This window comes from Gastrolobium bilobum, unplaced genomic scaffold (genome assembly GCF_033153095.1).
Source record: "Gastrolobium bilobum isolate Gb01-03AN ecotype WA unplaced genomic scaffold, APGP_CSIRO_Gbil_v1 utg881, whole genome shotgun sequence".
Classification (NCBI taxonomy): domain Eukaryota; kingdom Viridiplantae; phylum Streptophyta; class Magnoliopsida; order Fabales; family Fabaceae; genus Gastrolobium; species Gastrolobium bilobum.
In genome coordinates this window covers 277296-302628 of record NW_026898866.1, presented here as the reverse complement: position 1 = coordinate 302628, position 25333 = coordinate 277296, and the positions used below count along the sequence as shown (strand labels likewise).

At 31.7% G+C, this 25333-nt stretch overlaps 2 protein-coding genes across 5 annotated transcripts; one reads left to right on the top strand and one right to left on the bottom strand.

The window, feature by feature from the left end:
* The first annotated feature begins 1987 nt into the window (after positions 1-1987).
* Positions 1988-3382, top strand: LOC133284857 (uncharacterized). Its single transcript, XM_061481968.1, has 2 exons — positions 1988-2439; positions 2716-3382. The coding sequence occupies exons 1-2, from the start codon at positions 2065-2067 to the stop codon at positions 2881-2883; spliced, it is 543 nt and encodes a 180-aa protein (XP_061337952.1). The 5' UTR covers positions 1988-2064; the 3' UTR covers positions 2884-3382.
* Positions 3383-4376: 994 nt separating this feature from the next.
* On the bottom strand, positions 4377-12273 carry LOC133284818 (pumilio homolog 2-like). Of its 4 annotated transcripts, none has more exons than XM_061481923.1 (11): positions 11117-12273; positions 10102-10181; positions 9587-10029; positions 8644-9496; positions 8404-8545; positions 8208-8315; positions 7901-8113; positions 7709-7819; positions 6796-6990; positions 4944-5118; positions 4377-4720 (listed from the first exon to the last, which is right to left on the bottom strand). In XM_061481923.1, exons 1-11 carry the CDS (start codon positions 11759-11761, stop codon positions 4683-4685), a joined length of 3003 nt encoding a protein of 1000 aa, XP_061337907.1. In that variant the 5' UTR covers positions 11762-12273; the 3' UTR covers positions 4377-4682. The 4 variants fall into 4 exon arrangements, with proteins under 4 accessions (XP_061337907.1, XP_061337909.1, XP_061337908.1 ...); XM_061481925.1 differs by having other exon boundaries at positions 8644-9509; positions 9603-10029; XM_061481924.1 differs by having other exon boundaries at positions 8644-9519; positions 9613-10029.
* Positions 12274-25333: the final 13060 nt, after the last annotated feature.

Below are 25333 nucleotides of genomic sequence, written 5' to 3'. Positions count from 1 at the left end.
ATCATTTAACATGACCACAAAGAATTTCTTACACACACAACATTTTGTGGGACCCACATGTTTTGAAAGGAAAAAAAAAAACTACGGCACCCAAAACGAATCTCTATAACATAACACAATCATTTTTCCTATAACATAACTCTTATAAAACTCTATTAGTTTTCTCTGCATCTTCCATAGTACTTATCAATGTTGTAAAAATCGGATCGATCGGGTCGACCCGGAACTCGGTGAACCAATCATCTAATCGGTTCAGTTATCACATTAAATCAGTCAAATATCAGACCCGGTGCAACCTGGCAGTTTTGGTGAAAACTTGTAACCCGGCTCAATTTTTAAAAAAAAAAAATTCCCAAAAAAAAAATTTCCATAAAAAAATCATAATTGACATATTTGAGTTATCTGTTACTTATTGACTTACATAAGTTATGTACCTACAATACTAATATTATCTCAGTCATGCACTATGCAGAATTTTTTGATTTGATTTATAGTCAGATATGTCGTTTACTGAACCTTAAACATCAATATCACAAGCATTATATGTTTTTTCGATCTTTTATTGGACAATAATGTATAATTTATTATTTTTTATATTAAAACATTTAAAATTTATATATTTTTTCAGTTATTTGAGTGTGTTTATAATTTTTTAATATAAATTATAGATTTATCCCGACCAGGTCTGGAAGGATAGAACATATGTTCTCATCTTCACCTATTCAATTCTTATACGTATGGGTGTAAATGGGCTGGGCTGGGCTGGGCTTTGGCCATCCTGGCCTAAGCATACGTCAAAAAAATCCAGCATATCTGGCCTACTGGCCTATTAAAGGCTTTATTTGTAGGCCAAGCCCGGCCCATTTTCAAAAAATAAGAAAGCCTGACATGGCCTACAGGCCTTGTAGGCCTCCTACTATATATACTAAGCAAAAAAAAAAAAAAAGTATAGTGCAAAGAAAGTTTCATTTATGCATGCACTAGTACTTCTCATAAGAAAAAAATGACAAACAAGAAAGAGCCAACATAAAACCTCAGCTCTAGAATGTATATCATAGAGGAATAGAGTCAAAGAAATGAGAAAAATAAGAAAAATACAATTACTGGATGCTGAAATAAAGTCTACAAGAGAATGTCATTCATCTAAAAATCTTTAAACCACCATCAAGACAAGGGAAAGAAGAGTATTATTGAAAGATCTTCATCAGTAACATCATAATCCAACAAGGTACCCATTGCTCCATGGTATTAAGCTGCAACAGCATGTAAAATTTGGAGACATTAGACAAATTTTTCTTTCATAAAATAAAATAGCACAAAAAGTAAAAGATATTGGTATTTGGTACTGTGTCTTTGCCACATAACATAAATATTATTTTATTATTTTATTTTAATAAATTAAATAGGCCAGCCTACAAGGCTGTAGGCCGGGCTTGACAAAATTGGCCTATGGCCTATTTATTAAAAAAACTTTTTTATAAGCCTAAGTCTACTCTACTTTTCAGAAAGACCAGGCCTGGACTGGGCTCAATGTAGGCGGCTGGGCTAGGCCAGTCTGGCCTATTTACACCCTTACTTATACGTCAATTGAGCTAGAATCGTTTGGTATCAAAATCCGAAGCCTTTTTCTTTTTTTGAGCTCTTAGACGAGTACTTGGGTAGTATGGGCCTTGTATACTCTGAATCTGGATATCAAAATTAAAAACAAAATGCAGTCCAAGACCCAGATTCCATTTGAGGCAGCAAAATAAGGAAAAAATTATTTTTATGTTATATGTGATAAATTTTTTTTCTACACATCTTTCGATAACTGTGTCATTTTTTTTTTTTCAAGTGGTGGAGTCCACAAATTTATGTCTAAGACATGAGATAACTTATCTCCTTAACATGAAATTAATTAATAAAACCCACAAAATAATAGGTCTCACAAATAGGCAACAGTAAAACACTATTATAGATCCTATTGACCAACCGGAGTCTGCAAAAGGAACCCAACCCAAGTTGACTCATTGGAGAAACATGGGCCACATAAAGAAAAGTGGTTGCAGGATGAGGTAGCAGCAGATGAGAGCCATGGCCACAGCATTTACATCATCCTCATCTCCACAGATTGCAACTTTCCTTTCTTCAAATTTCCATTCAAAGTCATACTCATACTTGCCTCTTGGAACTAGAACTCTATCATCTCTGCCATCTACCTCACCCATCATCATCCCATCCAAAAAATTCATACTTTTTCACAACCCACTTCAAAGAAATAACAGACTTGGCCTCATTCCTCTCGCTGCTGCCACTCCTGCTGAAGATGTTCTACTTTCGGAAGCCGCGGCGGTTGATGCTACGGAGCAATTGGTCTCCAACACCGATGGTGGGGTGTCAACAGTCATATCAGCTCTTCTCTTTGTTGCTTTCATTGGCCTATCCATTCTTACTGTTGGGGTAAAAGGCCCTCAAAGAATGAAGTTTTTTACACTTTTATGTTGCTCTGAATGCATCTAGTTACTGTTTGCCATTTTTTTTTTTGGAAAATATTGCAATCCATTGCTTACACCTAGTCTGATTCAGGACGGGTCTAGCATTAATTCTTTATATTACTCCCGATATTAGTAAGATCGAACACATATTTTTAATATTTTTACCCATACGCTCAGTTCTGATCCGCCAACTAAGTTACTATTATTTGGTAATAATTACCATTTTTTGTTTGTGTCGCAGGTAATCTATTTAGCAGTGACAGATTTCCTGCAAAAGAGAGAGAAAGACAAGTTTGAGAAAGAAGAAGCAGCTAACAAAAGCAAGACGAGGAAGAAGAAGGTGGCAAGAGCCAGGACAGGGCCTAGAGGATTTGGCCAAAAGATTGATGAAAAAGAGGACGACGATTAGGATACAAATAGCAGTAAACACCCTTTTTAGTCTCTGTCAATATTTACGAAGTCCTTTTTAGTCCCTGGCAATAAAAAAGGACGAAATTGGTCCATGAAATTACAAAAAAAGGGTCATGTTAGTCCTTATGTCAACTCCCAAATATGTAGAGTGACCCTTTTCTTGTACTTTCAGGGACCAATTTGGTCCTTTTTTATTGCCAGGGACTGAAAATGACTTCGTAGATATTGCCAGGGACTAAAAAGGGTGTTTACTCTACAAATAACTTACACCCATGTCATTTCAGGTCCTCTGCATTCTTATCTTTGAAATGAGATTTTGCGTGTACCCTTCTTCTTTTTTTTCTTTTTTATATGGTTAGCAAACTGCTTGTCTTCACAATGTGATTTCAGTTTCGAAAAGTAAGGATTTGTTTGGTGAATAGGATAGGATAAGCAAGTGAATTACCTTGTTCGGATTGATGGAAATGTCGAATGATCCAATGAAGTTTGATTAATTTAATTGAATTTGAATATAATTTGATGGATAGGGAAGTTTTCGTGCTACTTTTTTTGGCTACCAGTACATAAATGTAAACTATGGGGTGCCTCGATAACAATTGTACTATTATGTGGCCTATTTTCGTCGCAGCATATATGCTGATTATCTAAATTTTTACAGCAAAGATATAACCGATAATCTGCAAATAGATTAGATTAAAAGGAAAAGAAAACTTTCAATTAATTTAAGATAAAATATCATAAATGAGTCCTTCTCAGTTTTTCAATAACATGATAAATTAGAAGCTGTAAAATGGGTTTTCTGTTTATTAGTTAGCCATAACAATATGATGAAAATAAAGTTATGCTACTCAATTCAAGTTCTTTTGTTTTGCATTGTATAAATGGTACTCGTGAATGTTACAAAGCGTACTGAAATTATAAAAGAAACAAAAGAATAACTCATTTTAATTAGTTTATAACTCTTTTGAAGATGTAGAACAACGTCACTAGATTAGCATAAAAACTTAACGCCACGAATCAAATTTAAACTCTCTTTAAAAGACTTGTAGAGCATTGCATGTATTCGCTTCTTCTACTTATTTCACTTGAAGGGTCGGTTTGTTTAATCTTATTGACAACACGGATTCAATCACTGACATTGCCCTACATATCTGGGACAGAAAATCAACATGGTTGAGGCTAGTATATTTCACTCAACCCTTGACATACTCCATTTTTTTTTTGCCGTTGCTTACCCCTACTTTTATAATAATAATTAAAAAAAAAAAGACGATATGAATAAAAATATGTTGATAACAATAACTTGTTCGACACTATTACGTTGTTAAAAGAAACAGAGAACAATATCGCTATCACAAGATATAATGAAGGGAAAAGTAAACTTGGAAAATTGGGGAATAAAGTCAATAACCATACATGAAAGAAAAACCCTGCTCTCTCACCTAAACATAAACAGCTCTCCACACGGCAACATTTTGTACAGTCGCGTCAACAACATATAAACTACCTCACCATTTTATAAACTTTACATCCTTAAAAAAGGCTTGTATTGTCAATATATCTCCTCTGCAGGTGCATTACACATCTGAACCTCTCACCTCGATTAAATTCTATGTATAAACTTAAAACTACAAAATGTACATTTCTTCATTACAACCGATAATTTTATTTCCAATCGGTTACTACTCATCACGAAATATAGGTAAATATAACCTCTGGATGCATGAGAACAAGAGAGAAGGAAGCTCACACTAGCCTCAGTTAGCTGTACAAACAACATTCTTTTTCTATGACCACCTAAGCAGGATGAGGAGACTGGGCAGCAATTCTCCTTTCTGCAAGAAATTAGAACACCAGTTGGCAAGCTACATGTAATACCTTCGCAATGAAAACTCAACAAAAAACCAAACACATGCAATCAAAAGCATATAATGGTACACAATTAGCAGCGGCAGTTACATGCATATATCCTATTATTCAGGCAAACATGCACCTAAACCATACACATGATGCAGAAATATATCAAAACAAGTGATAATGAAAATAAGGAATATGTACCTCCAGCAGCAACAAGTTTCTCTACACGTGCAACAATATGCTTTCCATATGTGTACTTTTTCAATGCGTTCAAATGAACTTTAATTCGTGAAAGAATTAGCTCACGCTGTTGGTCATCACAAGTCTCCAGCACCTTTTGTACAACATAATTTGCAAATTGATCTTTCATCATTGCCTGTATATAAGAAGAACCTGATTTATCAGTTGCAAGAATGACATGCTGAGAGTTCGTTAACGAGAGCATCCACAACACTTACTATTACTATTGTCGTAAGAATTCTAAGGAAAGGGAGGGTAATAACCATCCTTTTCCTTGACCCAAAAACTCAGGTGATCAAAGTTCAATATCGAAAATGAGAAAAACACGTCATTCTGTTTAAACATTAAACAGCCTTGGATGCATTGAGAACATTATTTTTAGAGTAAAGCCCTTTTTGGATTCCTAACAAAAAATATAGTCTCCACTTTCGTTCCTTCCAAAAGAAAAACCTATATTAGTCTTTTTTAGGGACTAAATTAGATTTTCATTAAATTTCTGAGGACCACATTTTCAAAGCACTGGAATTGTAGAGGGACCAAAAGTTGACTTTCTTTTATAAGGGACGAAATTGAGGACCGTGTTTTTTGTAAAGGACCCAAAAAGGGCTTTACTCTTATTTTTAAAATAAATCATGCAGATCGTTGAGATCCTATCTTAGGATCTATATATATATATATATATATATATATATATATATATATATATATATATAGAGAGAGAGAGAGAGAGAGAGGTAGGATCATTTGACACCAGTGTCAAAACTCCAATTTGACACCTCATATGATAGCCGTTAGATCAATAGTGTCACATGCTTGCAAATCAGAGTCGTTAATCTTTTTTGATCTAACGGCTCTCAGATGAGGTGTCAAATTTGAAATTTGACACTGGTGTCAAAGGATCCTATCTCATATATATATATATATATATATATATATATATATATATATATATATATATAACACAGATAAAAAAAAACATTTAAATCATTATTTAAATTTAATCAAAACTAAGATATTATTTTGATGTCATTTATTTTTATTTTCATAAAAATAACCATAGTATAAATAATTAATGATTAATATGTTATTATAATCCTATTTCATATAAATATAGAATAATTTAGTATGTTTAATATTTTAAATATATGAATACATAATTATGTAAAAATTATATTTACATATAAAAGAATATGTATTATTTTATATTTTATTTACATATAGAGAAATCAATTGAAGCATTCAAGACGTAGACCAGCGAAACCAATCGAAGGATAGTGACATGGGACAAGAAACTACAAGGGATTGAAGAATTTTGCTTCATGGTGAAAGGCTGAATGAAAAAAAAAGGGACGGACCTGTCAAATGACAGCACCCATGAGAGATCATAGCCAAACAAACAAAACTAGTATTGGGTCCATGGATGAGCAGGCGTGGGCACCCAAAGTTGAACTCCTGGTGTTTGATGGGTTTGATCCACTAGGTTGGATAGTCCGGGCAGAAATGTACTTTGAAATTCATGCAACGCCAGAGACAGAGAAGGTACAACTAGCTTTTGTAAGCTTAGGAAGTGAACCTTGAATATATAGGGGGTTTGTGGTCCATGGAATGCAGGCAAGAATAGTTATTTGAATTTGAGTGAAAGGGGAGTGCCCTTTGTAAAGAGTGTTCTCTTGCATACCTTGGTTTTTCTATATTAATAAAAATTCAATTTTCCGTCATATTTGAGGTTGTTGTACTTGTTCTTTCAATTTGATGTGCAGACTTGTATCATTCAATTTCTGAGGGAGGGAGGTGTGTAAGAAAGTTAAAATACCTGGAGAGGCTCATTTTCATCCGTGGAGCCAAGCATCTCATTCACAAGCAATTGGCGTTCAGAAGGACCTCCAAAGGTCAAACACTTCTCCACAACATTTGAGGCAAACTTCTGCTGACTCATTTGAACTATTTTGCCTGCTAATTCCTTGATAATAGCGGAACGCTCATGAGGTTTCCCATGTTCAAGTACATGCTATTATTTAAGAGGAGAAGATGAAACAAAAAAAGAAATCAGCTGACAAGTTTAACTGACATGCTAAATGGATATCATTTTACGTAATATAATAGTTTCATGTGTATGGAGTACAAAATACTGAGTGGAGAAAGGACTAGAAGCCTATATCACAAGAGAGCAAAATTTGGATGGCATGTTATAAGCATAAAGCAAAAAGGACTAGACTACAGATAATAGATAACGTAAAGCAACAAGATTAAAAAAAGAATTATAAGTAACAATTATGACTAAAGAGTACATGTTTTCCAAGAAATTCACAATAAACGAAGTATTAAATCACAAACATAAAAAAGTTTATAATTAATGAATTTTTTAATATCATTGACAAAGAGAATGCTTTATGTGATGAAGGTAAAACAAAGGAGGAGAAGACATTCATACACTAATAAAAAGAGTCAACTGACAGGATTGCTGTAAAAAAAATCCATATAAAGGGGAATAATTTCAGAAAAAACATGATGAGAGGAGAGTTATTAGGATTATACTCAACCAGAAGTGCAGAAAACCTACCAGAATCTCTATTATCACAAGAAAGCTAGATTGCAGCAGGGAATCCACAAGCAAAAAAATAAGATCAGGAAACCAAACAAAACATGATTACTGTATGACTTCCACTTCCTCATCAATAATTGTTGCAGTAAAAAGCCCAAACAGTTGGTCAGAATAAATTACAAACCTGGACAACATAGTTGCCATACTGATCCTGTGCTAACATGCTAACTGCTCCTAAAATCTCATCCATAGCTTTTTGCTGTGTGTTAGGGTCTTTGCAGTGCTCCAGTACTCTCTGCCATGCAAGAGATATTATAATATGTTAACAGATATCAAGTACATAAAACAGTTAACATAAGCACTTAAGTAATCTTACCTGTATCACCCGGCAACCATATGGATGGGTTGATAGTGTCACAACTTGATCAAAAAAAGTTGATACAATAAAGTTGATTGCATCTTCAGGGACACATTCAATACACTTCTGAATAACATGGTTACCATTCTGATCTCGTACACAGCGCATGACATTACCATCGAGCTCTTGAACCATTTTTATCTTCTGGTCCAGATCAACAACTTCTATGGCCTAAAGAAGCATCCAAATAGAAAAAGGATGACATATTATGGATACAAAGCCGTACATAGAAATATCAACTACTAGCACCCAAAGTTGTCCATACCTTCTGGATGACCCGACAACCATACATTTGAAGGCTAAGAGTCAGAACATGGCCAAAAAGCTTGTTGGCTAACTCTCTTCTCTGGGATGCAAGTCCATGCTCAAAAAACTGCCAGGTACAAATTGTCACTCTAACAAGATTCCTAAAAGAGAATCATTTGAGTATGCATGGGCAATAAAGAGAGACTAATAATTACCTTCTGAACCACATAATTACCAAAGACATCAGTCATCAAAGCAAGAGCATGTGGCATGATTTCCTGATAAACTATGTTTTTTTCTTCAGTAGTTGCTGTTTCAAGCTTTTGTTGAATAAACCGGCTCCCATATTGATCAGCACTGCCCATGAGAGAAAATTCATTGAAATTACTTCTTCAGTAGGCAGTAGGTTTATATAAAATTAAGCACCAAAACAACTAACGGGTGAAAAAACAAACCTGAATTCAACAACATGACCAGAAATTTCAGAAAGCTCAAAACACTTGGTCTTGTTGCTTTTAAACTCTTCCAACAGAGAAGAAGCAAAGCTTTCATCAATGTTCCCAGTATCTGGGTGCCAAGGTCCCATACCGCCAGTTAAATTCCTCATTCCAGAAGCAAAACGCATATTCAGGTCATTGTGCCTAATGGGACTGCCAGATCCAACTGGAGAAGTGGATAAAGAGTTTGCCATTGGACTTCCTGGGTAGGACAAGCCAATGCCATACGCAGGATTTCCATAATAACCATGATGATTGGTGCCACTTGATTTAGCCAGTGAAACACTGTATTGTGACTTTTGAGGTGAAGGCAGAGTCCCAAGATAAGCTTTCTGAAGCTCAAGTAAATTCATGTATGAGTTGCCAAAGTAGTTCCTGTCTGCAGACAGGTCATTCAGAGCAGCAAGTTGTGCAGCAGCATATTCAGATGTCCTCATGTACTGAAGATACATGGGATCAACAAAAGGAGCCTGAAGAGCACCACCTGCAATTTGATTTCCCATTCTACCATGACTGTGCATATCAGATGGAGCAGCAACTCCAGAGGCCAAACCGCCTCCAAGAATTCTTGTGTCTATTCCAGGGGCCATTGCTGATGCTGCAGCTACATTTTCAAATAGGGGTGGCAGATTACCAGTTCCAAGTTGGCTAGCCATCAAGGATGACAATGCTGGATTTCCAGCATACCCACTCAGGCCATAGTTAGTAAATGATGAATTGCTACCATCTAAAGACTGATACTGTGCAGGCAAAGCACCCCCACCACTAAAAGGGGAGGTAGGTGATCCCCTGAAATATGAGTTATTGGGAGGAACAGCAGACTTTTGTAGCTCAACTTGCCTATCCAAGGATGAATTATTAATGTCTGACCCACTCCCATTGCTCTTACCAGAATCAGAGTAAGCTGTATTATGCAAGTGTCCTGATTCAGATTTCTTTAAATATGCATGTTGCTTTCCATGATCCTGACCACCTTGCATACCAAAAAGATATCTCTGATAATTATCAACATCTGACTCAACCTGAGATGGGAAATGGTTATCGCCATCTAACACATCACATGCTGACAAATTCATGCCAGACAATGCAGCCACAATATCTTCAGATTCATTGATGCCAGATGAAACACCATTAAATGCATCAGGACTGGTAATACCTCTCTTCTCAGCAGCAACGGCTCTACCACCACCAATAGGTGTGGGGCAAGGACTGGGAGCCCTAGCAACAAGTTGTGGATCAGGTGTAGTGCTTCGTGACAAGGAAGAACCTAATGCAGCAGCATAGGTATATGAAGCTTGAGGGCCAATATTTTGGGATGCAGATGACCCCTGAACATTTGATCCAGTTCTTAAAGCATCAGTGGCAGAAGAATCATGGCGTAAATGAGTCAGTTCTGCTTCAGCAGAGGTTATCATCTCAACATTCTCATCAAATGCATTACGACTGGCTGGACGAGAAGGAAAGCCCGAGACAGAGTTGTTACGTCCCAAATCATCCTGCGCAATTACAGGTTATTAATGATGGGTAGAAGAAAAAGGGTACAAAAATAAAGAAATATAAAATACGGAAACATATATTTATGTATGAAATTCAGTGCAGAAAATCTACAGTTGATAGTAGCAAGCAACATACAAGATATAACTCATTAGGAAGCTTATTTTATTAAAAGAAGTTTATGAATAGTCATGCAAATTTCCAAAATTCAAAGAGAAATAAAGATTAAGCTGAACACATGAGAGACTGAAAGATATGAATTCAGCAATACAATCACAAAAGAAGCTGCAGGACTATGATCAACATATGCTCAGAAGCTTCAATAATGTAACATTACAAATGTGCCAATAACAAATTTTTTTGGAAGTGCTGAATGTAAACCCCACACACAGCCAAGTCAATTGACTCCGAAGTTATTCAACTTGTCTGTGGTCTGATAGGTTTCAATGTGCCCAAAAGATTATACAGTGGGTACAATAGAGCAAGGTACAGAAATGTAAGTATCAGTATTTCAGCCAGTATGAAACTAAAAAAGGTCAAGGTCTAGTGGAAAAACAAGAAGGGTCTGAAAATCAGAAGAAGTTGAACAAAAACAAAAAAGCTTCACGTGAATTTTATACTGCCATTTTGCAACACCACAAGCACTGGAAATAGAAAAAGTACATGCCACAGAGGCATGTTAACATTTGGCGTTAAATGAATCAAACTTTAATTCCCACAGGATTAAACCACATGTTCAAACATCAGAACACAAAATATGCATCAATCAACTGTATGTTCAATCTCGGAAACCAGTATCTTATGATGTGTCAAAGATCAAAGTGAACACACAAATATGAAACATCATACAATTCAGGGAAAAAGAAACAGATGCAAGACAGTAAGGCAGCCAAGGAAACAAAAAATAAAATAAAAGACAATGAAAGAAGCAAGCCACCTGAAAAATTTCTGCAAGGCTCTTTTGTTTGCTCCCAAGACCTAGGCCTGGCAAACCAATGAGTCCATCACCACCCCACTCAGCGGACCCTCTCATTTTTTCATTATCCACCTCACTCTCTTGTTTCCTCAAGTTAAAACCTGGCGGGGTTGCAAACAATGATCTACCACCATTATCATCACCCTTAACCATTTTTCTCCTATCTCCAATTCCACCAAGAACAGAAGCTCCACCTTTTACTCTCTGATTAAACCTCCATTCCTCCTTTGAAAGCAAAGGAGGCGGAAGACGAGGATTCAAATTCACATTCGAATAATAGTATGAAAGATAAGCCGGATCAGACCTAAGCTCTTCCTCAGAAGCAAAACCATTCCCATGATTAGCCCCGGAAAACTCAGAAAAAGCAGCCACAGCACCACCACCACCACCACTACCACCACCAAATAACCCTCCAACTGCACTCAGAGAACCCTCCACAGTTGGAGGCGCTGATCCACTCCTATACAAATTGAGTTCGCGTTCGTGATCATCAGCCTCTGGTCGTCGTTGCTCACGAAGCAACATCCCTATCTCCTTCTCCAAATCATCTCCAAAGGAACCCTCGTTACCACCAAGCATCGGCCTCGTCCCTAATTCAGACAACATTTTCAAAATCTCAAATTGATCATCTGGAGTTTCACCAGCTAAAACCTGATCACTACTACCCCTTACCAGAAACCAAAACCTAAGCCGCTAAACAACTCAAAAATCAAAACTTTCCACATCAAAGCGCCGAAGCCCCATATTTACAACTTCAGAAGTTCTCACTTATAACTACTGGGAACAGAATTAAAATAACAATAATAGTAATAGTAATAAAGTATCTCCATGAAAACTACGCCCAAGTCATCCGTGGAGCTGAAACGAAAACTGAAGAATCAATCAGCAAAAGATTGAGGAATTTAATTTAAGCTCCGCCGAGTAGGTTTCCATAATTATAGACAATAAATTGCTATTATTAATCAACAAGCACAAAATTGACGTGAGAAAGCGAGGCAAAAGAAGAGAAAGTGGCAAAGGTGCAGTGATGAAAAAGGAAAGAAACGAGAGAGTAGCGATGTTATAGATGAATCCGGCGGCGATTGGTTCTTACAAGAACCCTTTTTAGGGTTTTGTTTGTTCTGTTTTGAAGAGGGTTATATACAAATACAATGATAGCAAACACAACCCAAATTTATTTGATTATTTCTTTTTAAACTTCCAAAAGTTACCATTTTGTTTCACAGAAATATCTAAAATATTATATTTATTTCCTAAAAATTAGGGGCAATTGACCGAGTGATAACCGACTGACGTAGTGGTATTGCCATGTTTGGAACAGAGAGAGATTGTTTCCTTATTATTTTCACTGGTAAATGGTAATGCAAAGACAAATAACCTTCGAGCAACTGACGCGTAGCATTAATAGATTCGGTAGTTGAATAAAAATAGGTCAAAATACAAAAAAGTTAAACTAAATTCGCCGCAGTTAAATTTCTTCAATTGCCCACTACTCTTTCTTAACCCCTTTTTTTTATGAATCACAAATATTTTTTTACGGAGTTTGGAAAAGATTCAAGATTATAGCTTCAAGGGAGCGTTTGGGAGAGGAGATATTTTTCTTATCAAAAAAATTATTACTGGATAAGATAAGAAAAGTTGTGTTGGCGTTCCTATGCTGTGGACAAATTATTTTATCATCCCTTGGATGACAATGTTTCATAATGATATCAGTGCAAAAGATGTTTTCCGACAAAAAAATTTTGTCATTCACTTTTTTATTTTACTCCTATCAAACATGGCTACATTATTTTTCTTGCCCAACTCTCTTGGGCAATTTTTTTCTCTCCTGTTAAACACCCCCTAAACTTTTTTAAATGAGAAAAATCTAACATATGTTTTCACTCTTATTCCCTCAATTCTTATATGCCAACTGAATTTGGTAACAACTCCTTCTTCATATGCTACTTCACTTGGTTTTTCTTCTACTTTTTGGGATCTAACATTAGAGTAAATTTGTGAATCGTCTCGTGGAAATTTTTTAATGTGGTCCAGGACCATCATGGTTCTTCCACAGAAAAATTGACACCTGGATTAAAAAAAAAATCTTTCTTCTCTCACCTCTCTCCTCAACATTTTCTCTCTTTCTTTCACCATAGTCCCACCAAATATTTTATGCTCCAGGAGTACACAAACTTCCCTCCGTCTCGTGACATGAGATAATATCAAATAATCTAAAGAGAGATAGCATTAGTAAATTGGATAATATAGTACATTGTAAGAAAAAAATCATTAATTTATGGGAAAAATATTTCTACAGATAAGTTATCTGCATTTATTCTGAAAACGACGTTGTTTTTGTATTGAAATCTTAAAAAATATAAATATAAAGACTATTATAACCCTAAAATAAATTAAAATTACAAAAATATCATGATTTCTGCCCAAAACAACATCGTATTGGGCTTACTGCATATAACTTATATGCAGTAAATGTAGAAAAAGCGAACCCTTAATTTATTTATTGATGGCTCGAATCTTTTTGAAAGATCTCATGTGTTATAAATTGTTAATTTAGTTGTATAGGCACTTAATAGAACTTCTTAATGAATGTTTTTAAGGTATTAATTAGGAATATAAAACCATTAAAAAAATTTCTAATAAAATTTTTACTTTTTAGAAAAAAAAATATAACGTGATTACTTTTTTTAAATAAGTAAGTAATAGCATATTTAATCTTAAATTTTATTTCCATACAAATTGCAGAGTATATTAAAATATAGCTTTATTTGCTTTAAAAGAATCTTAAATTTGTTGGATAAACTGATAATGAGTTTGTGCTTAATAATATATAGATAAGTGTGTAATGTAAATAGTTAATTAGAGATAATTTTGTTTTAATTTTTAAATAAAAAATATTTTGTTTAAAATTTTTATGATAAATATATAATTTTAAAAATATAATTTTATTTTAATTATTATAATAAATTAAAAATATAACTTTAAAAAAAAGGTTAAAAAAAACATATCATAAAATATTTTTAAAAAAAATTATCCTGAATACCCTTAATTAATATTATATGTTTATTAATTATCATATACGGACACTGTTAGATAAGAACCGGCAGGTTTGTTTCCAACATACTCTCAGGGAGGGCAACATGTGCGTTGACTGGCTAGCCAATTTCTTGCTTGATTCTCCTAAACAAGCTGACCAAAGATTTGGACTGGAGCCTCCTAGTCGTGTTTTATTGATTTATCTAGGGGATCTAGCATCTGTGGGAAGGGAACGTTTTGTGTCTCTTCCTGGATAGTTCTTTTGTTTTTTCTTTTTCTTTTTGTTTGGGCTTGTGCTTTTTAGTTACCATATATATATATATATATTGTTTTTGGACTCCTCCTAAGGGACATGGTTCAAATAATTATTAAAAAAAATTAAAATTTAGGGGGGAGTTATATGAGTCTTTAAGTAGAATCAATGTTATTAAAACTGGCTTGGCCATTGACCCGGTCGAGGTACTTGGTCACTGGTTCAACCACATGACTCGGTAATTACATGTAATTCTATAATTTATATTTTAAAAAATTATAAACATACTCAAATATCTAAAAAAAATGATAATTTTTTTAAATATTTTAGGGTTCGTTTTCTCTGCAGTCAATGTAGATAAGTTATCTACATTGAATCCAAAACGATGTTGTTTTGGGACGGAAATCAAGGTATATTTGTAATTGTAATTTATTTCAGGGTTATAATAGTCTTTTTGTTTATACTTTTTTAATATTGCAACTCAAAACGACGTCGTTTTGGGAATGAATGTAGATAACTTATCTACATTAAATGTAGAAACATTAAAGCCAATATTTTAATATAAAAAATAAAAAATCACATATTATTATCCAATAAAGGATCAAACAAAATATATTGATCGTGATACGAGACTTCAGGTTCAGTAAACGACATCTTAACTATAAATCAAATCAAAAAAAATTGCATAGTGCATAATTGAGATAATATTAGTGTTGTAGGTACATAACTTATGTGAGTCAATAAGCAAAAAAATATTCAAATATGTCCATTATTTATTTATTTTTTGAAAAAAAAAATTGAATTTTTTTTTTTTAACCTGGCCGGGTCACTGATTTTCATGAAAATCGCCCAGGTCGCATCGATTCTAATGCATGACCGGTACGTTGCTTCAACCGGACCGGTTATATCATCATTGTAGAATGATTGATCTCATTGTAATTTTTTAACAATTAAAATTAGCAACATGTCTCTTAACTTGTTCCCCTTTTTACCGTATTTTTTCATCATGATTCTACTTTATTTTTTTCTTAGCTACACTACAAAAACTTACCATGCCTTCAAGATCAAGATCGTGAGTTTTCTGGCAAAAAAAATTAAAATATTATTTTTTTAATAAATAATTACAAATAAATTGTTGTTTTGAACTTAATTATGAATATACTGCACTCATTCACGCCCAAATTGGGCATGACCATTCACGCCTTAATTAGGCGTGACTCCCAAGACATCCACGCCCAAATTGGGTGTGACCCTTCACACCTTAATTACGCGTGATTCCCAAGACATCCAAGCCTAAATTAGGCATGACTCGTCTGGTATTGACACGTAGTATAAAAAGTTAACAGTTCAATCGCAAAACTTCATAAGGCGATAACTTTTGACTCGGGTATCCGAATCAGGTAATTCTTTTTTTGATTCCACATAATTTTTTGACATCTACGCAATGACATTTCATTTGATATATTTTATCTCTCACAAACACAATTCAAAATTTGCAATAATGGTACTATAAAGATAGCACCAAAGTAGATTAGCTCATTTATAAATAAGGATACTTAATGTCATATTAAAATTTATACTTCTACCAAGTGTTTGAAAAAAAAAATAGTGTACAAAGTTATTGAATTGCAATACGTATCGTGTATCGTTTGGCCAATTTTTCATATCGTGAATCATATCGAATCGTACGATATAGAAATATAATAAAAAATAATTTATAAATATATAACTTTTTTATGACGTTTATCGAACCGTATCATAAGTTACATCCTTCTGTTTTATGACTTTTTTTCTTTAAAGCCATTTAAATTATGTATGCCTAAGAGAAAGAAAAAATAAATACATTTAAAAGAAAAATTAAAAAGGGACTAATGAGTATAAGAAAAGAAAATTAAACCTTAAATCGAACCATGAACTCTAAAGTTTGGAAACGTCTCCGATACAAAACAGTGGCTGAGTCTTTATGGCTAGATTCGTTGGAAGCTTGTAGCCTATGAATAGTTTTTAAAAATAAAATCCTTCTTCTTTAGAGATTTATAATATTTATTTAATTATTTTCTTTATTAATACAGATTTTTTAAATTGATTTTTGAGTTTAAATCAAAAATCAAAACTTTATTTTGTTTTCCTTATTAATATTAATTTTTTAATTTTTTTAATTTAAATCACAAAAAAAATATTTATTTATTGTTTATATTAAAAAAAATTATTCTTTTTTAATTTAAATCACAAATCAAATCTTTATTTATTATTTTATATTAAACACAAACCCAGAACTCAGAGGCTTCTAGGTTTAAACGCTCTTAAAATATCATTATTGCAAATTTGAATTGTGTTTGTGAGAGATAAAATATATCAAATGAGATGGCATTGCGTAGATGTCAAAAAGTTATGTGGAATAAAAAAATTTACCCGATTCGGATATCCGAGTCAAAAGTTATGACTTTCCAAAGTTTTACCGTTCGTAAGTTGACTTTTGTGTGCCACGTGTCAACATCAGACGATTCACGTCTAAATTAGGTGTTAATGCCTTGAGAGTCACGCCGAACTTAGGCGTGAATAGTCACGCCTAATTTGGACGTGAATAAATACAATAGATCCGTAAATAATTTCGAAATAACTATATATTCATAATTATTATTAAAATAGTAATATTTTAATTTTTTTTGCCTGAGTTCCCTTCTTTAATATCTATCTCTCATAAAAATACTTCTCCTTCTTCTTCTTTTTTTCTTTTTTTTTTTTTTTATTGGTGTATAATGGGCAAATAGTCTTATTTACTCAATAACAAGAAAAAGGGCAACAACGAACTTTACAACATTATTTTTAACAACACACTTTCATTATTATGTCAAATTATATATCAGTACTCAATAAACAATATATATATATATATAAGAAGGATATACTTATCATCAAAAAAATTTATCATCCTTGCAACCAACATAATCATTGTTGATTTCCGTCAATCAAACGGTTATACTTTATTAGAAATTATTGGATTGTACTTATTAATTAATTATTAATTTTTAATAAATTGTACCGTTAAATTGACAAAAATCAACGGTAATTAGATTGTTTGTAAAGGTGATAAATTTTTTTGGTGATAAGTATATCATATCCCATATATATATATAAGTTTTATACTTCTCATGTAACATGAGAAGAAAAGAGAAATTTTCTTACACATTTTTTGATTTCAGTGCTGACATGAGTCTCATACATCACTTTTATCTCTATGACATAAGAGGACTCATCTCATGTAACATTATATATATATATATATATGGTAAAATTATTTTCACAGCCGCTTTCAATGACAGATGTATGATTACGACTCCCCACATTTAATGCTTTCATCTTTTGAATGATTATGATTTCCCACATCTAATACTTTCACGTATATATATGGCAAGTATTTGATTGTTGTATATACAACATCTGCAGAAATGTAAACCCATATATATATATATATATATATGGTGAAATTATTTTTATAACCGCTTTACATATAACAGTGACAGGCGTATAGTTATGATTCCCAACATTTAATGTTTTTTCCTTTTCTATGGTAATAATTCTCCACATTTAATGCTTTCACGTATAGCACGATCTAATTCAATAATTTCACCTAATTGAGCGCGTCTAGCATATTTTTTCACATTAGTGGGATCACTATAATCGACTCCATTGAGTTCACCACCATAAAACTCAACGGTTATATATGGCAAGTATTTGACTGCTGCACAACAGCTGTAGAAATGTAAACTCCTATATATATATATATATATATATATATATATATATATAGGATCCTTTAACAAATCATAACATTTACTTTCCATTAATCAACAGTTATTATTTATTGAATATAAAATTTATTATTTATTATTAATTTCTAATAAATAATCAGTATTGATCGGCGGAAATCAATGAATAGGATTTAATGTCAAATTTTAAAATTTGACATCGGTGTCAAATGATTTCTGTCTATATATATATATATATATATATATATATATATATATAGTCCAATTAATAAAGGTCCAAAATATTTAGTAAAAATATCACAATACGTTACACGATAATTAAAAATTATTAAAATTAGGAAAGAGTGCGAAACTAAATTAAGAAACTAAGGCCCTGTTTGATTACTGTTTTTAAAAACAGTTTTTTAATTTTCAGAACAAAAAAATAAAAAAACTCGTTTGGTAAGACCTGTTTTGTAAAAAAAATAATTAAAAACTGTAACTATTTTTTTGTTTTTAGAATTAAATTTAGAGAACATGTCTGTCTGAGTTATTTTTATTTTCTGTTTAAAATTTTAACTTTCAAAACAAAAAAAACCACCTAAAACAATTGTTTTCATAATTATTTTACAAAACAGTTTTAGACAATCTAAATTGTTCCTAAAATTTATGCTAGGTATGCAATTACTGCCTTGCAAGTTGCCAGGATTTAACTTCTCGTTAATTTATGTGCTAAATATCATCTAGTTAATTACTGACAATCACATAGCTAAATATCACCTAGTCAAATGGTCATAAATGATGTGTAGCCGACAAGAAATGAGTCATCAATTAAAAGGTGTTCATTTAGGTGCACCGATAGTACGTGAGAATTCCATTTAAAAAATGTCAAATAGATTAAAAATAAATAAAAAATTCTTCCCCATACAAGTAGTTCATTTTCTATCCGACTTCGATCAACGATGCGACGAAAGTATCTTAAAATTTTTGCAATTAAGGGCCAAAAAATATGGATAATAATTTTTTACCTGACATATAAATACAACACGAAAATTTATCTGTATTGTGTCGTGTGTTAATTTCAAATACAAATTTAATTTCTTTTATTTTTTTATTAATTACTATTTTTACCTTATAAAATTGCAATTATAATTATATTTATATTTTTAATGTTATGTCAACTCGCATAAAGAATATGTTATGTCAATATTTTTCATAAATTCAAGTTTGCATATTATTTATATTATGATATGCCAATCCTCAAAATTTATGGATAATGCTTATATTGACGATTATAACACAAATAAAAATTAAAATGTGTATAAGTTGAGATTTATCTTTTATTATTATTATTATTAATTATCTTCCTTTCTATCAAGTGATAATTAAATTATAATGCATTTTTTTTATTTGGAAAAAATAATGTTTCCTTTTTTTCATAAACACTTAATCTATTTTAATATTGACAGACTTCCTAGGTGCAAATGTATCTTTGTATCACTCTTGGCGCATTATCAGTGACCAGTTTTAAACCCCTACTTTAGTGCTACTTAGCTTTAGAAATTTATAAGATAAGATGAAGATTTCAGGTGAATTGCAAAGTTGATAGCAAGGGTGTTCAAAATTTCATTCAATCTTCCAAAATCTCAAAATCGAAAATAAAAAATTTTAAATTTTTTTCCAGTGACATTTCTGTAAGCTCGTTCATAATAGATTCAGTTACTTTAAAATATACAAAAATTGATCTCCAATAAAAGTGTAATTTATTTTAAAATATAAAAAAAATAGAAATATTACTCTCATCATACATGAGAGAAAAATTCTCTCATGCACTCACAACTTAAAAGAGAAAGAAGAGAAAATATAGGAAAAAAAAAATATAAAGTGAGCCCACCTTTAATTTGTAAGTATATAAGAGAATTTTTTTCTTATATAACATGAAAGTAACATTCTACTTAGAAAAAATGAGATGAAGTTTGAATATCCGTGAGAAAATACACATATAATTTATCTTTGTTTTCAGATAAATGATTTAGCTTAATAATTTCAATATATTATCTAAAACAATATTTTTACATAGAGGTTTTATGTGACATGTCGCTATCATAATCGCTTTTTTCGCCTAAAACAAGCTTATACAATATACCTACCCTTTGAAATCCAAAGCATGTTACAAACATCTTATCCTACAATATTATGATAAAGGGGAAGGTTATACTTACAACCTATTTTTCTTTACAATCTCTTACAATCTATATCTTAACCGTTGATTTTCGTCAATCAACGGTTAAGATTTTCACAAATAAAATTTATTAATTAATTATTAATTCACAATAAATCTTAACCGTTGATTGACGGAAATCAACGGTTAAGATATTAGTTGAGGTTGTAAAAAAAAATAAACTGTAAGTATAACCTTTTTCTATGATAAAACACATTTTCAATGTTATTATTGGCTTTTTGATTAAACTATAATAATTTCACAAACTATTACAATGACATTATTTCACTCCTTACTGAAATAATTTTAAACCTTTAACCAGTTTGAGATAGTTTTTTCTATGTGAAAAATGGGTTGCCATGTTACTAAATACACCTATTATAATATGTAAATAGAAGGATTCGTTGTTAGAAATTTATTTTATGGGCAATATTAATTAATTAGTTTTGTATTTAAAATTAATCGGGTTAATGGATATTTCAATATTATTATTGTAACTAGCTCATTGTGATCACATTGAATTGGGCTTCTAGCATCTGTTGTTATTGGGCCTAGTTGGGCAGCAGTGTAGGCTTTAGTGTGACCCTGGTTTTCCATGATGGGTGGACCCAGTGGACACAGACTCTTTTCTAGGTTATTAGCTAGGTCCCCTCTCTAGCTTATAAATATTGGAGTTAAGCTCCATAAGCCATCATGCTTCCATCTGCTGAAGGCTGCCAATTTCTGAATAGGTAATAGAGAGGAAGACTCTAGCATCTTGTTCCCATATTTCCAACCGTTCTTCTCCGACTTTGTGATGGCCCAACAAGGTACACATAATTACAACTCTGATTTATTAACATTTGGTATTTTATAATCATTGCATGATTTATAATTTTAGATTTAACATTTGGTATCAGAGCCACGTGTATATGATTATAGAATCCAATATAACTTTATTTGTTCGGTTGAGAATTCACGTGTAGTGTTATCTTTCTTTATCATTGTTTTATGTGCAATTCTATATTGCCTTTTTTATGATTTCTAGCTAGCGCACATAGATATTTTGAATGTACAGTATTATATGTTTTGAATGGTTCATGTGTTGAGGACAATTTCTACCCATAGTATTCAACCTAGTGTCTGTACCTTTTTTTTTTCAATAATTGTAAGTGAATCGTGAACGGGAAGATCATTAGTATTTTTTTTTTACTTTTGTTCGACAATTCGCCATTGTTAGCAGAGAAGACTGATTCGTTGATGGGTAATCTGTGAAGAAATTTATTTTTTCTTGTATAATTGTGAAAAATAAATACAATAAAGTGAAATCAACCTTCCTGGTATTTACTATTTTCATTTACTATTTTCAAAAGGGGCTTGTATTACTGTTCGCAGTTTATAGGTTGTTAATTGTTAATCCTGGGAAACACGCATATGATATGTTTTACCCTTATTGCATTCTATCTCATATTTATTTGTCTTGAAATCCTATTTTGAATAGCAATTAGCGTTATTCAGTGTTAAAAGATGAGAAAATATTTTTGGAAAAGATATTTGGGTGTTTTAATTTATTTGTCCTATATGTCTGTTAAAAGTTACAAAAGATGTTTGAGAGTTATAAAATCGATACACTGTTTTCGTCTCTAGCAATTGCATTATATGATAAAGATATATTTAAATATTTTTTTTTATTGTTGTTTATCAAGTTGTTTCTTGAACCGTTTCATAAAATGCATCGTGCCATTGTTATCAAAAAAAAAAATGCATCGTGCCATTATTGTTCCGCATTTTGTTTTATCAAAACCGATTTATTAGGTCCACGTAAGTTTGTTACTTTCGTCTGGTTCCACTTCTTGTAACATATCTATTAAAGAATATCTATGAATATCGTGGGCACGATTTTCTGAGTACTTGTTATCAGTTCCGGTTTTTAGTCAATTAATAATTATTATTACATCGTATCAGTTATATATCAGTTCTGATTTATATAATAATTATTATTCAAATCGTTTCAGTTATATATTTAATAGATATATCTATTATTCAAACGTGAATCAGTTTTAAAGATATGGCCATTATTTTTGGGTTTGTTTTTTTTTTTATATTCAAAATACAACAGAAAATATATTTTGGCCATGTTACGATATTTTTGGATAGATATTGCATGGATAGATATATTATCTAATATATCACTTGTTCCCAAAATATGGCTGTAGTCTACATGATTCTGTTTTTGACTTTAGATCCTCATGGCAGGAAGTTATCTAAAAGATTTTGCCTTATAGCTTTTGACATATATATGTGTGTGCAATTGAGGAACATCGTACAGTAACTAGGCCTATTATTTTTTCAAGATTGGATATTCAAGTTTAGATCAAACTTGTTGTGCATCAATATGAAGTTTGAAGATAATATGCAGTTTGAAGATATATGCTTCCTCAAGTTTGAAAATTCTGTTTTGTGAAACGTGCATCAATATTAGCAAATAAATAAATAAATAAATAAAATTGATTCAAGTGTTTCGGAAAACGTGGTATGCCCATACTAACAAATTTATGTTTCGTGGTATTATTTTACTGTTAGCGACTTTACTTAATTTGCGTGTTTTTTTTGTTTCATGAATCATTTTTTAATATTAAATGATTCATTGTTTGTTTGGATAAAAATAAGTATACTGTTTGTATGGTACACGTCCTTGAAAAATTATTTTTTTTGATTTGTTATTTTTTTATAAATATACTGTTTTATCAGTTTCGTCTTTTACGGATATTGTTTACAAGTTTACGGTTTGTTTGTTGTGAACATTAAAGAAACTTTTGTATTATGTTTCCGGTAAAAGACCATTTTTTTTAATTTTCCAAGAAAACTTTTAGTGTGGAAGTTTTGTTAAAGAACGTTTCATCTTTAAGAAACGTCTTCCTTTTCATCAGTTGCGGTTACTTTGATGTCTGCAGTATTATGTTAGTGGTTGGTTTTTGGTTAATTTGACAAGTCAAAAAGGTTAATTTTGGACAAAGATAAGTTCGTTTATGTATTTTTATTCAAAACCTTTGAAGAAGTCCACGGAAGTTTTGTAGTGAAAATTTGTTTGTTACAATATACTGTTCCATTTTTTTTTTAATTTCGATTTTCAAGGCACGACTACACGTTTGTTAGTTTTATCAATAGATATATCGTGGGATCTATTCCTAAAAGTATTACAGTTAGTTAAGATATCTATCGTTTCAAAATGAAAATATATCTAGAAATATTTTTTTTACCGTTTGTGATAAAATATATATCTTCAAGATAATCTTCTTGTGATATATATATTGTACCGTTACATTTTTTATTGTTTCGAAACTAAAGTCTTATTCTTGCTTTCACTAAATTCAAAGTGTTATCTTTGCGGACCCAGTATTAGTTTGTCCGGTTATTATTTTGTAATATTTTCGCATATAATATTACGGGATGTCTATAACGGGATAATGTAATATTTCCGAATACTTTGTTGAAAATAAGAAAACAAAGAAGAACTCTTCCATTTTAGGAGAGCCACCTTAGGATGTGGGTTTTTTGTGTCTCCATCCAAGGCCACAGTGAAAGCGCACTATATACCGTATTAGATGTTTGTACAATGAAAGTAGCCACAATGATCAAATCAGGGATAAAGGAGTATGAGTTATGTGGTGTTGCGGCTTTTCTTTTGTTTCATTCAATAATTTTTATTTTGTTATTTTTCTGTATTTTAAATACATGCTACCATTATTTGAATTTTATATAATTTTTAAAATTGATTAGCACATTCCGTGATGGTATAAACAAAATATTATTTTGATACACAATTTTAATAATTGTAGTTGACAATGAGTGGAATTCTTCTTGATTGACAAATGCTATAATTTTTAGAAACACATGTTGAAGAAGTGTTTCATATTGTTTGAGCATGTTTGGTGCAGGAGTTATTATTACGGTTGAAAATCCTAGATTCCTAGTTGAAAATTTCAATATTGTTATTGAAAGATATTTAAAAATCATGGTTGCAGTTTCCATCTTTTACTGTTTAAATTTTGTTGTTGTTTAGGTTCTTTATATTACATAGGCCTCCAATATTGTTACGATTTTGATATATCTAAAAAGATATTTTTGTGCTGGCCTTCAGTACTGTTACGATATTTTTTAATTTTTATGAGAAATTTTTTTTATTTGAGTTCATCTACCACCGATCCAATTAATTTGAGATAAAGATGTAATTGATGTTGATGTTATGAGTGTAAGTTATGGGTATACTGTATCATCATACTTTATATTTAGAATCAAACCTTACTTTTGGGGGCTAAGTTCATCTTCTTTGTGGCCTTGATTTGTGCACAGATCTATAAGAATGTATGTTTCCTATTTGCAGTTGTTCACATGTTCGTCTATCACTTAAGTAATGTCAAAAATTGGCTTAGAATTTGAATACATTGTAACGATAGGAAAACGATAGAGTTTTAATCTATTCCTATCCAATATTTCTAATATTATAATATTACGCGATACATTCAATGTTAATATACATGTGGTATTATTACTTAAGTTGCTCTCGGTGCACAATTTTAAAGTTGTGTTTGATATTGAATGAGATTTTTTTTGGATTATCAAATGCAATAATTTTTAGAAACACATATTGGAAAAGTGTTTCATGTTGTTTGAGCATGTTTGGTTCATGAGATATTATTGTTGTTTAATAATTATTATATGTTAATTATCTGCCCAAAGGGGATTTTTAATATATAATAATAAATTACATGAAGATAAATATTATTGATGGGAATATCTAATTGAAAATTATTTATCTGTCCAAAGGGGATAAATTTTTTGAAAATTACATGTGATGCATTTATGTTGGAATTAAGGAGATATATAATTTATAAAATTTATCTGCCCAAAGGGGATAAATTTTAGACAATTGTATATAA